General features: G+C 38.4%; 1 protein-coding gene across 3 annotated transcripts in view; it reads left to right on the top strand.

Annotated features, from left to right (window-relative positions):
• The window catches only part of vps13d (vacuolar protein sorting 13 homolog D), a 66,305-nt gene that overhangs the window by 51,544 nt on the left and 811 nt on the right, over nt 1–13,950 (top strand). For all 3 annotated transcript variants that reach the window (XM_062426599.1, XM_062426600.1, XM_062426598.1), the window contains exons 54-68: nt 878–980; nt 1,363–1,520; nt 1,617–1,725; nt 2,089–2,259; nt 3,181–3,285; nt 3,414–3,563; nt 5,093–5,242; nt 5,361–5,454; nt 5,560–5,708; nt 7,359–7,493; nt 9,515–9,682; nt 9,889–10,021; nt 10,364–10,559; nt 12,638–12,769; nt 12,891–13,131. In XM_062426599.1, coding sequence (XP_062282583.1) covers nt 878–980; nt 1,363–1,520; nt 1,617–1,725; nt 2,089–2,259; nt 3,181–3,285; nt 3,414–3,563; nt 5,093–5,242; nt 5,361–5,454; nt 5,560–5,708; nt 7,359–7,493; nt 9,515–9,682; nt 9,889–10,021; nt 10,364–10,559; nt 12,638–12,769; nt 12,891–13,131 — 2,194 coding nt within the window. The remainder of the gene's footprint in view (nt 1–877; nt 981–1,362; nt 1,521–1,616; nt 1,726–2,088; nt 2,260–3,180; nt 3,286–3,413; nt 3,564–5,092; nt 5,243–5,360; nt 5,455–5,559; nt 5,709–7,358; nt 7,494–9,514; nt 9,683–9,888; nt 10,022–10,363; nt 10,560–12,637; nt 12,770–12,890; nt 13,132–13,950) is intronic.

Here is a 13,950-nt window from a genome sequence, read left to right as displayed (position 1 = left end):
ACTAATTACCCTGGAGATACATGCCCGGAATCTGGAAATTGATTTGCACTCCAAGAAGCAATAGAAATGCTTCCTCTATTAGAATGACACTTAATGCATTTATATATTGTATGCGAGGTAACAGGAGTGCATGGATATGTAGCCTTTGAAGTCTGAGTCACCCTCAGTCTGTTACAGTACATGTATCTTATTAAGATACATGTGAGTGAATCTCTCTCTCTCTCTCTCTCTCTCTCTCTCTCTCTCTCTCTCTCTCTCTCTCTCTCTCTCTCTCTCTCTCTCTCTCTCTCTCTCTCTCTCTCTCTCTCTCTCTCTCTCTCTCTCTCCCCCTCTCTCTGAGTCACTTTAATAGTTGAATTTTTACATTTCAATAGGTTTTGTAATATAAGTGAAATACTAGTAAAATAATCAAAATACATGAAAGTTGGTTTGTGATGTTGGAGGGCCGTGTGTGTGTGTGTGTGCGCGCATCTCTGCTAATTAAGAACATGCAATTAGAGGCTGTTGTGCTCTCTGCATTTTTTCATTATGAGTCAATCAGTGTGACGAAATGTGGAGAAAAGTCTAAAACACAGCATTGTTCCTCTTTTTTTTCTTTTTAAAAAATGTGCACATAAAAGAGAAAAAAAAGTTATACAAGAAAAAAGAGAAATGTGCAGGAGGAGGCAATGGAACCCATAGGGGCTTGTTGGATGGCCCTCCTGTGGTGAGACATTCAATATAAAAACTTAAGAGTAAAGAAATACAAACACATACATACAAAAGTTACACAAAAGCATAAAAAACAAAGGTGTACAACTATCCTGCACATGACCCCTCATCCCACATCAGTTCTCTCTTGTATGAAAGTTAAAGCAGCCTGATTTTGTTCATACAGGAATGTTGAGAAGAGGTCTGTTGGGAAGAAGCATCTGGTGAGATGTGCTGAACTGGTTCTCGATGTGGACACAAAGACCCAGAGGGTCATCCTGAAAAAGAAGGTACTGTCATATATACTTAGTTTTTAGGGGAGATTGTTGAGCTGAGTTGATCATTTGTCGTTCAGTTGTCAGAAATTGAATCAATAATTGTGAGAAGTGATTTTCTGTTTAAGTAGGAAAAAAAAAAAGACATTTGAAGACTTTCACTTTAAACTGTTGCTCAGTTTTGTTCCTATGTATCTATCACTATGGACTGTTCTAATTAGACATTAATTAATTGATTATTGGGAAAAAAAATATCTGGAGGTGAAAATGATGATGTGAATATAATTATGAAAATATTCAATATTTGCAGCCCTAGATTAAAAGCATGAATACAAAGTCCATTAATGAAAGTGTGGAAGTGAGCGCTGCACTAACAGGTGCTGTGATTGTCTGACAGGAGCCGGGGAAACGCTCCCAGCTGTGGAGGATGACGGGGACCGGCATGCTGTGTCATGAAGGCTCCTCTCCACCGCAGAGCAAGCCGGCCCAGCCGCGTCCACTGGACTCCTCTCTGGTGCTGGACATCGCCGGGCTCGCAGCCGTCAGTGACAACAGGTTAGTGCTGTGAGCAGCTGGACTATGAACTGGAAGGAAATCTATCCTGGAGGACAGGGTGTAAGGGTTGACTCTCTACCTGTTTGTCTCTCTCAGTTTTGAGCCGTTAATGCTGAGGAGGCCAGACTCTCGCCGCAGCACCACCCAGACTTGGTACTTCAGCTCAGGCATGCTGACCTGCGGCCTTCCTCGCCTGGTAGTACAGGTGAGTACACCAATCTATGTTACTGCGTCTTCACGAATATCAGTCTGTGATTTCTCTGCAACTAATGATTATTTTCATCTGTCTATTATTTTGTGGATTCAATTAATCATTTGATCTATTAAGCATCAGAAAACAATGAAAAATGACAATCACAATATCACAGAGCACAAAGTGACATCATCAAATGTTTGGTTTTGTTCATCAAACAGTCCAAAACCTCAAAATCAAACATTTGATGGTTTCTTTGTTACTTAGAAATAGCTTAAATCAATAATCACATTTGTTCATTTTCTGTCCTCCGACTAACAGATAAATGGTTGCAGCTCTAGTTTTATCATCTAATATATGACTTGTACCTCTCAGGTGAAGTGCGGGGTAACAGGTCTTTACGATGGAGCAGAGGTGGTGTTGGGACCAGACTCTGGGCTGAACGAGCCCGGTCCTGAGCAGCAGTTCATTAACCAGAAGATGAGACCTGGTTCTGGGGTGCTGTCAGTCCAGGTGCTGCCAGACGGCCCCACACGAGTCTTACAGGTGAGAACAAAAGACTGATGATCTCTCAACACTTACAGCACTGATACTGAGCATCTCATCTTTAAGGTGGATTGTTTTAGTCAATCTAAACATCATTGAAACACATTGTTCTGCTTTGTGGGTCATAGCAATATTTTTCTCATAAGTATAAATCTCAAATATTTGTATCAATGTCAGTTATTGATTCTAATCTTAAGTATTATCTTCCATACACCTCTGTACACTACACCCAAACGCAGCCTGAGATAGGCTTTTGAGTATTTCAGTAATATTTCTATAACATTATTATTACTAGTGCAGTGCCTTTTTAAAACACGCCAGTTCAGAATGCGACAGTTGCTTATTATTTCTCAAGAACCACGTGTATGTACCGATTGATATGACTAACAATGATAAGGAATCATTCAATTAAATGGTTTTAATCTAGCAAGAAACACCAATGAGACTAAACTGACGTCGAACAGTAGAGGCTTTCAATTGGTTCATTCTGCTGTCAGTGTCTGCTCCCCTATTGGCTAGTTTTGACAGTTCCATCAGTCATAAGTCATTAGTTGAAAACCATTTGAATAGAAAGGAAAAAAAGAAAAGAACAATATATTTAAAAAATATGTATACAAATATACGTATTTGCTGAGTCCACAAAAAAAGAAGTTATTCATATATTTATTTTCACATTTTAACCCCTTTATATTTGACTAAACCACATGGACACAAAAAAAATGTCATTGACCCATATGCTATAATATATATATATATATATTGCATCTTTCAGCTTTATGTACATTTAAAGGAATATATATATATATAATAATGAATGTACATAAACCTGCACAGTTCTCAACATATGCAAAAGACAGACAGAGTCCTTCCTTTAAAGTTAGATGAGCTTCGTCATTTCTGCTCACAATTCCCAATTTGTAGATCAGTGACTTCAACCAGAGGAGAATGATCCGGAGCTCACCCAGCACAGAGCAGGACAGAACCAAAGAGGATGTGAAGAAGAAAGAGCCTGAGCAGGAACTGGAGGTACAATAAACTTTGAAATGACTCCATGGCAGCATTTTACATCCACCGTGATTTGTTACTGACATACATGTCTGGAAAACAACTCTTGAAAAACGACAACCTGTAACCGTGACATCATTCATCTGCAGGTGTTGGTGAACTTGGAGGAAGGTGTGGGTGTGTCTCTGGTCAACAAGGTTCCTGAGGAGCTTGTGTTCACTACACTGTCTGGTATAGATGTCCACTTCACCCGCACTGCTGCCAATGAGGTGTTGGAGCTCAGCATCCAGAGCATCCAGGTGATGAGAACATCCATATACTCAAGTTCAAGCTCAAATTTATTGATTTATTTTTATCATATTTTATTTCCATTTTCATTGTTTTGCATGACAAACAGTAAATATCCTTATAATACAAATAACAGGCCTGAACTAAGGGAGAAAAATACAAAATAAGATAAAAAAGCAACTTCTCTTACCATCCTCACAATATAATTACCCTGACCATCCCTCAGCTACTGCCCATCCATAGAAATCACCCTAGCACCTCCTAATCTAGTGTACCCTTTCTCCTTTGAATAGTTTGGCTTAGATCTCTAGGTAAGTAATCCATCAGAGGCTGCCAAATATCCATAAAGCTGCTGTCATTTCCCCTTCACCTAGCACTAAGCCTCTCCATCTGAAAAACCCTAAAAATGTCCTTATACCACTGAGTTACAGTAGGAGGTTTTTCATGACCAATGACGTACTAACAACCGATAACTTCCTTACTACCTTCCTTTTTTCCTTTCTTCCTTCCCTCCTTCCTTTCTTCCTTCCATCTGTCCTTCCTCCCTTTCTTCCTTCCCTCCTTACTACCTTCCTTTCTTCCTTTCTTCCTTCCATCTGTCCTTCCTCCCTTTCTTCCTTCTGTCCTTCCTTCCTTCCTTCCCTCTTTCCTTTTTCCTTCCATCTGTCTTTCCTCCCTTTCTTCCTTCTGTCCTTCCTTCCATCTGTCCTTCCTTACTACCTTCCTTTTTTCCTTTCTTCGTTCCCTCCTTCCTTTCTTCCTTCCATGTCCTTCCTCCCTTTCTTCCTTCTGTCCTTCCTTCCATCTGTCCTTCCTTACTACCTTCCTTTTTTCCTTTCTTCGTTCCCTCCTTCCTTTCTTCCTTCCATCTGTCCTTCCTTACTACCTTCCTTTTTTCCTTTCTTCGTTCCCTCCTTCCTTTCTTCCTTCCATGTCCTTCCTCCCTTTCTTCCTTCTGTCCTTCCTTCCATCTGTCCTTCCTTACTACCTTCCTTTTTTCCTTTCTTCGTTCCCTCCCTCCTTTCTTCCTTCCATCTGTCCTTCCTCCCTTTCTTCCTTCTGTCCTTCCTTCCATCTGTCCTTCCTTACTACCTTCCTTTTTTCCTTTCTTCGTTCCCTCCTTCCTTTCTTCCTTCCATCTGTCCTTCCTCCCTTTCTTCCTTCTGTCCTTCCTTCCATCTGTCCTTCCTTCCTACCTTCCCTTTTTCCTTTATTCCTTCCTCCCTGTCTTACTTCTGTCCTTCCTTCCATCTGTCCTTCCTTCCATCTTTCCTTCCTCCCTACCTTCCTTTTTCCTTTCTTCGTTCCTTCCCTTCTTCTGTCTGTCTGTCTTTCTTTCCTTCCCTTCTTATTTCCTTCCTTCCTTCCCTCCTTCCTCCTGCCCTTGAATGAAGATGAGTTTGACCCCCTTGTACTACATGATTGAAGATATAGAAACTTTGACTTTTTTCCACATATAAAACTGATGTAGAAACATAACTGCAGTGTTTTATTAGGATGTTGTTTTACACACGTATGCTCTGTCATATTGTGGAATCAGGTGGACAACCAGCTGCTGGGTACCACGCAGCCTGTGATGCTGTGTGTGACTCCCAGCTCCACTGAGAGCGGTGTTAACGACAGCGGTCCAGCCCTGCAGGTCAACTCTGTCAAAGTTCCAAGCAACCTCATGCTCACCGATCTATTCAAGGTGAGACCCACACACTCACTCACTGCTGTGAATGTATCCTTTCTTAAACACCGGATTGTTTCTGGTTTCTTTTCTGCATCATCACACAACTAACCACGTAACCATGACTCGTCTGCAGCATCTCATGGTGACGGCTCGACGCTTCACCGTCATCATCGAGGAGAAGCTGCTGCTCAAGCTGCTCAGCTTCTTTGGATACGGACAGACAGAAGGTGGGTGATTAGTGGAATGTCATTGTTAATATTCACATGACGCTGTAAGTAAGCAGGTACTTACTTCAAGTAAAAAATGAAAAATAATAATTGTGATAAATGCAGAACTGGAGAAGCTGGATGAAAACCTCCATGAGAGACCCAATGAGGATTTAGGACCTCTGAAACGCTACTACTTTGAGAACCTGAAGATCAGCCTCCCCCAGGTCAAGCTCAGTGTCTTCACATCTCACAAGCTGCCTATGGATCTCAAGGTAACACAACAGACTTTTTTTCTTTGTTTCTGAGCGAGATGTTCACATGTAAAAATGAGCATAAAGACTGGCAGCAGAGGGAAACAGCAGGTGTCTTTCTGTCCAAAGTTCAAAAACACCAACAGAAAGATAATAATGACATAATAAAGTGTGGTTTTAGAGAGAGCTATGTGCTGAGATTAGTTATTGAGTTACAGCTGGGGCTGTGACTGTGAGCAGCTTCTTTAAGTGTTCAGATGTGAGAAATAGATGTATTACCAAGTAGATAGATACATAGATACATAGATACTTTATTGACAATTATTAACAAATATATAATCAATAATTATCACCTAAAAAATATCTAAAAAGTAGGTTTGCAAATACAGGTGATATAAATATATACATTTTACAATGAAATATTATAAATATAGTAAAAAATATATTCCAAATGAAAATATTGTACAATATATTGCCCAGGAATGTGCACATGTTCAGAGTGTAAGTTCAACAGTATTAACAGTACATATAATGATACAAATAACTGCATGTATATCATATTATATCAGGTTCACAGATGTGCAGATGAAGCATTTTGTTGTTGTCAGGTTTGGTTTGGTTTCCTCCACAGAGGCTCCAACTAAAAGCTGTGCTCACACACTGTAACTGACATCCTGCACTGTAGCTAGGTTGGATGGATGAACTGTTAAGAAGATATAGTTCCAGCCTGAGACCAACCTGTAGGATCCTGCAGGATACTCAGCTGGACAAGAACAGAAGTTACTTGACACATTTTTAGGGATTTCAGGATTAAAGCAGCATTAGATATGAGATTTAAAAATAGCACCATTAAGTGTGTGGGTTCAAACAGATTTTAGTTGTAGTAGTTTTATTATCTCTGCCAGGCATAAGCTGGAGGGGATCGTGTGTGTGTGTGTGTGTGTGTGTGTGTGTGTGTGTGTGTGTGTGTGTGTGTGTGTGTGTGTGTGTGTGTGTGTGTGTGTGTGTGTCTGTGTGTGTCTGTGTGTGTCTGTGTGTGTCTCTGTGTGTCTGTGTGTGTCTGTGTGTGTGTCTGTCTGTCTGTCTAATCTCACACACCACTGGACACATCAGCCTGATATGTTTGGTGCACATACAACTGACTGCTGAAGGACCTCTCATGGTTTTAGTGATTCACATTATTTGAAAAACCTGTCATTCCTCATGAGCCAATCATAACGCTTCAACTTCGGTCTTTTCAGCTGTCCTCGTTTTACGATATAAAATAGCGACACAGCAACAGACATTTCCCACAATCAGCTGAGCCAAAAAATGAGGCTTAGTCTGTCGCAGGCCACATGTTGGCCTCAAAATCAGTGAAAACATGAAGTCAAACATCCAGAGGAAAGTTTGGTCTCATCATGAACCATTAATTCCATTCACAATATGTTATGATCCAATAAAGTTAGACAAAATACAAGATGAATAAATCCCTGTGTGTGTTATCTTCTCTGCCATTGTGGCTGTACATACCTGGTGGAGATGTGTGCAGTCTATCAACACTCTTCTAGTTCACCTCTGGGTGATGGAAATGTCATGTTACTGCTTCCTGTTACATGTGATGTCACTGTTACTTCCTGTTCCACCGGCCGCCGTGCTATCAATGTTTTTTGTTTTTTTTTGTCACAACAGGCTCTGAAAGGAACTCTGGGCTTTCCTCTGGTCCGCTTTGAGGACGCTGTCGTCAACATGTACCCGTTCACCAGAGTGCACCCCTACGAGACCCAGGAGATCATCATCAATGACATTCTCAAGCACTTCAGAGAGGTGAGAGGACACACAGCACAAATCCAGATATATACCAATAACTTTGCATTGTAAGACTGTGTGATGTTAATATCCAGCTTTAAGAAACAGACACTTCTCTGTAACCAGTAGAGGAAAGCATTAGAACTGCAGTGCAAGGCTGTAGCCAGGGAGAATGTTTATTTCAGGTTCAGCAGCGGCCGCGGTGGTTAAGAGAATTTTCCTTTTCCTGCACATTTAATCTGTTGTATTATGTGCTCTGCGTATCATCTGAACTCTAACTTCTCTCAGTCCAAGCTCACTGTTTGGACAGATGGTGATTTTGTCTTTGGCATCATTGTTTGTTGTTTTAATCATCTGAGGGAGTACAGTCAAATACTGACTAAATGTATCACAGTAAAGCAGTCAGCAAATATTTAACCTACTACAATAACTTACACTGAATAAAGGGAATATTTAATTTCTAAAAAGAGTAGTATTATTATTAATAGGTCATTTCATCTGTCATTTTCATGCATGCCCAAGCCATTAAAAAATGCAATGGACAATACATTAGTAATAATAATTACAGCCAGACCGCTATATCAGTCAGCCGGTATTATTGGCCAATATTGACCTATCACAGATATATCAGTATCGATGAATATGTCCAATATGTGCCAAGGTTTTGTTGTTTTTTTTAAAAGTTATATAGGCAGCATTTATGCTTATTTAACCATTTTTTCTTAATTCAAGTTTAATACATGCATATGTTGTTGTTTTTTGTTTTTTTTATTCATCGCTATCATTATCATCATTTTTTTTTTTTTTTAAGTGTGTTTATCCATCTGTACGTATATAATATTATCAGTCGATATTTCAATATTATCTAATCACTATTATCGGTATCAGCATCGGTCTAAAATCCAGTATCGGTCGGGCTAATAATAATAATAATAATAATAATGATAATAATAATGATAATAATAATAATAATAATAATGATAATAATAATAATAATGATAATAATAATGATAATGATAATAATAATAATAATGATAATAATAATAATAATAATAATAATAATAATGATGATAATAATAATAATAATAATAATGATAATAATAATGATAATAATAATAATAATAATAATAATGATGATAATAATAATAATAATAATGATAATAATAATAATAATGATAATAATAATGATAATAATAATAATAATAATAATAATGATAATAATAATAATAATAATAATGATAAGAATAATAATAATAATGATAATAATGATAATAATAATAATAATAATAATGATAATAATGATAATAATAATGATAAGAATAATAATAATGATAATAATGATAATAATAATAATAATAATAATAATAATGATAAGAATAATAATAATAATGATAATAATAATGATAATAATAATAATGATAATAATAATAATAATAATAATGATAATAATAATGATAATGATAATAATAATGATAAGAATAATAATAATAATAATAATAATAATAATCTTTACAAAAACAAGAGGTTCCTCACACTTTCCGTGTCAGGAACGGTTGGGTCCTTATAATTATAACAATAATTAAATCAATACTGTAAACAGCAGTGATCAGACCCTTGCCTCTCTGTGCACACCAGGCTTCTCCACAGTCAAAGGGCTTTTACTGCAGGCATGTAGATGTCTTCAAGCCTGCACTATGATCAGCACTAAGGAGTATTATTACTTCCTGTATTCATTATATGGCATTAGACCTACTAATTGTACGTCATGTATGTGAACCACACCATGTAAATTTAATGTGAATCGGATGATGATGATGATGTTCAGGTCTTGAAAGTGTCTTCCTCTTTCATGTACATCAAAACTAGCCTGTCGCCACAACAGCAGCATTCCATAAAAATGCATAGTTTAATCATACATCAATCATAAACATTTATTTATATCGCTGTTCATATTCAATTTAAATTCCTTCATGTCAAATTGAAGGAATAGGCTGGATTACATGTGACACATAGACTTGATGATTCATGTGTGTGTTTAGGAGCTGATGAGTCAGGCAGCTCAGATCCTGGGCTCTGTAGACTTCCTGGGAAACCCAATGGGCCTCCTGAACGACGTCACCGAGGGCGTGTCGGAGCTCATCAAGTACGGCAATGTAGGCGGCCTCATACGCAACGTGACCCACGGCGTGTCCAACTCTGCTGCCAAGGTACTCTTTGTTTACAGCTTTCTTTCTGTCCATCCTGGTGCATTGCACATGATTTTATTCAAATGTATCGCTTGCCTTCTTGTACAAATGTTCCTGTTAATGTGTCCATATACTCATGAACACATACCTAAAGAAAAATGTAAAAAAAACGTGAAAATTGTAATGGTGGAAGGAGCCATGTGGTGTGAACGTCCTCCTGTTCTCAGTTTGCAGGGACTCTATCAGATGGACTGGGGAAGACTATGGATAACAGACACCAGAGTGAGAGAGAGTACATCAGATACCACGGAGCCACCAGCGGAGAACACCTGGTAGCAGGCATCCATGGACTGGCTCATGGTACAACCTGGAAACAATTCTGTGTTTGATTGCTTCTGTCTTCTTAGCAGTTCCAGATACGGGGCAAAATAATCATTTAGGGGTCTTAACTCTAATAAAGTCAAAGCTCCAGCAACACCTATAGTATAGAACAACTTTATTATTAGACCAATGCAGTTCGGCTCGCGGCCTTCATCAAGCTCATCATAAAATGCATCATTTCCAGTAAGGCGTGTCCTTGATAGAATGTAAGGAGTGGAGAGATCTCTGAATATCATGTATGAAGTTTTATAGTAATAATCAACAATGTTGTTTCTCTTCAGTACTGCCACAGTTCCTCATTCTTTCTGTCCTCTTCCTCAGGTATCATCGGAGGCATGACGAGCATCATCACCTCCACAGTGGAGGGGGTGAAGACGGAGGGCGGGGTCAGCGGCTTCTTCTCAGGACTGGGTAAAGGTCTGGTCGGCACCGTGACCAAACCAGTGGCCGGAGCTCTGGATTTTGCCTCAGAAACGGCACAGACGGTGCGGGACATGGCCAGTCTCAGTAATCACAGGTGGGTCCAGTCTATTACCTGCATTGTGTGAGGCCGTTGGAAAAATGACACCATCCTCTGTGTAATGACCATACATTGAGTATCTGCAGAGAAAACATGCAGGTCTGAATGTGCTGCAGGATTTGACTTTACTACTGGATTTGATTTGCTTTGACAGGCTGATGCAATGATCCCTGCCTGCTTTAGAAGTCTGTTCACTCCTCTTTATAACCTTGGCCTAAACATGCCATTGCCAAATTATTATAGAATCTTTGTAGAAATGACATCACCAAAAAATTGGTTTAAAACTTCAAAGGACAATGTGTTTGATTCTTACACAGAAGAATGGATGGATGGAATACAAAGCTGAGATCTAATTTTTAATGATGGTTAGGTTTTAGTTTATTATTGGCAAAGAAAAGCAGATTTTATCATGGGTCACTTTTTCCATCTGTTCCAAAACATTAACCGAGAGCTTTGAGTATCTAAACACAACCATAAAACAGGGTTATTTCTACACATCAGGATAAGATATGAAACATAATATCATTAATATCCGTGTCTGATTCTAACATCAAGTTGCTGAAGGATACTGATGAGCAGCCTCTCTCTAATTATTCCTTCATTATACATGTCTACGTGCAGACGTTGGGTCAAAACTAGTAGGATTTTCCTCATTGTGTAATATTTAACATGTAACTGAATACATATATTACTGTTTTTAATTCTTTGAAATCAATATATTTTTATATGTAGTAAATAAATCAATACGTGGGTTTATTTGGAACACACATGGACTTAAATGGTATCATAGTACCAATTAAGCTCATGTCAGACTTTTGACTTTTTTCATCAAATATCTTTATTTTATATTCCAAAATCTACATGAACTAATGAATACATTTTAAATGAGAGATAAATCTTCTTTATAAGAAATGATCTCTCTTATAAATCATGTCAGTATCCATGAAAAACAGCTGGACTTAGATTTTGGTGCTTAATGGGAACACTTACCCTAACAGCTGGAAACATACAGAAAAGTCATCAAGTGTAATAAGTTACATTACTTTGATGAAGTCATTGAAATACTTACATTACTTATTACATTTTAAATGAGGTAACTAGTCATCTGTAATCTATTACATTTCCTAAGTAACCTTCACAACGCTGTCCACTACAGTGTTCACAGACACAGACACACAGTGATTCAGCTTCTTTCTCTCACTGTGGCTCGTTTGATGTCTCATTAAGTGAAACTGGCTGCTGCTGCTTTTTGGGTATTTATGAGACTGTGATTGACTCACATCACTGTTCCCTCAGTGTTTCTGGAGTGACAGCTTCTCAAAATCAACGAACGACTTTGTGCTTCTTAATATAAAATTTGCCAGAACAGCCCCAAACATCTGGATTTGTAGCAGACAGATATCAATCATAATGCCTACATTTTCCTGACTGAGAACATAGATTTTTTTTATTTTCATTTATAGTGTAGATCATTGTTCATCATTATACTGTAGGTCTGTTTTGATAACTACCGCTGCTCACTACTACATTTAGCACACTCCTGCAAACCTATTTTCACTGACTTCTTATCCCAGTGTGGAACATAACTTATGCTTATTCATTCATGATTATATACACAGCTGTGTGAGCAAAAATAATTGCAGCCAAGGACTCTCTGGACATCAGTGACAAACTTTTCGAAGTAGATCAGACATCTGGAATCATTTACAGAACATTCTTCTTCCTCTTTGGTTACCCTCCAGCAGGGGGCGCACTAAAACAAGCTTGTTTTTTACATGGAGTTAGAGTGGGAAAAATGGAGAAAAAAAGAATGTTTGAATGATGAATATATGAAAAATATAAAAAGGTATAAAAAAAATGAGTGTTTTAGTATTGACATCCAGTTGTTTGGCAGTGAGATCCAAACATTTCATATCTCACCCAGCACTAGTCACAGTGAGCAAGCTTCTAAGTCATTCATATAAGTTCATATAAAACAACGCTGTCAGAGTTCCGGACAAGCGTTAAGATTATAAAGTTCAGCTGGAACAGGAAGTGTGTGTGTGAAGTGTGTGTGTTGTTACTGTGTTGTGCAGGCTGAGCGTGCAGCGCGTCAGGAAGCCTCGCTGCTGTAAAGGACCTCAGGGTCTGCTGCCTCGACACTCGTCCACACAGGCCGACGGTCAGGAGCAGCTCTTCCGCCTCACTGACAACATCCACTCTGAGTTGTGAGTCACACTCGTTTCCCTGCATTAATACACACAATGTTTCTGAAACCCATCCCCACCCCCACCCCCACCCCAACCCTGAAGTTCCATCAGACTGACAGTGTGTTTTCTGTGTCCTCAGCTTCATTGCAGTGGAGCTCATTGACAGTTACTGCGTGCTCATCTCCTCCAAAGTGGTTTACTTCCTGAAGCCCGGGGACTTCGTCGACCGGGAGGCCATCTTCCTGGAGGTCAAGTATGATGACCTCTACCACTGCCTGGTCTCTAAGGATCATGGGAAGGTGTACGTGCAGCTCACCAAGAAGGCTGAAAGCACCAGTAGTGGTGTGGCCATGCCCGGCCCCTCCCACCAGAAACCCATGGTGAGACACTGATTCTCTGACTATTCTCAATTCAGATTATTCATTCACTCATGAACTTTACCCACTTAACTGTAATATGAAGCCAACTGATCTCTGTCTAAATGTAAGTGTAATCCGTTATAGTTACTGAGAAACAATGTGTCATTAAATGACAGTTACTGATGAAAATGTTGATGGTTACATCTGAAGTCACACCTTTAAGATTTTCCTCATTGTGTAATATTTAACATGTAACTGAATACATATATTGCTGTTTTTAATTCTTTGAAATCAATATATTTTTATATTTAGTAAATAAATCATGACATGGGTTTATTTGGAGCACACATGGACTTAAATAGTGTCACAGTACCAATTAAGCTCATGTCAGACTTTTGACTTTTTTCATCAAATATCTTTATTTTATATTCCAAAATCTACATGAACTAATGAATACATTTTAAATGAGAGATAAATCTTCTTTATAAGAAATGATCTTTCTTATAAATCATGTCAGTATCCATGAAAAACAGCTGGACTTAGATTTTGGTGTTTAATGGGAACACTTACCCTAACAGCTGAAAACGTACAGAAAAGTCATCAAGTGTAATAAGTTACATTACTTTGATGAAGTCATTGAAATAGTTACATTACTTATTACATTTTAAATAGTGTAACTAATAATCTGTACCCTATTACATTTATTCATTCTAAAGTAACCTTCACAACCCTGGTGATGAGGTATCAAGTATTCACTATATACTTCATCTGACATAGATAATTATTAACCCCCAAACACCAAGACTGCATTAGTACCTCCAGGGGCCCCAGGACACTGAA

Source organism: Scomber scombrus, chromosome 10 (assembly GCF_963691925.1).
Source record: "Scomber scombrus chromosome 10, fScoSco1.1, whole genome shotgun sequence".
Taxonomy (NCBI): domain Eukaryota; kingdom Metazoa; phylum Chordata; class Actinopteri; order Scombriformes; family Scombridae; genus Scomber; species Scomber scombrus.
This window is presented reverse-complemented; position numbering and strand designations above follow the sequence as displayed.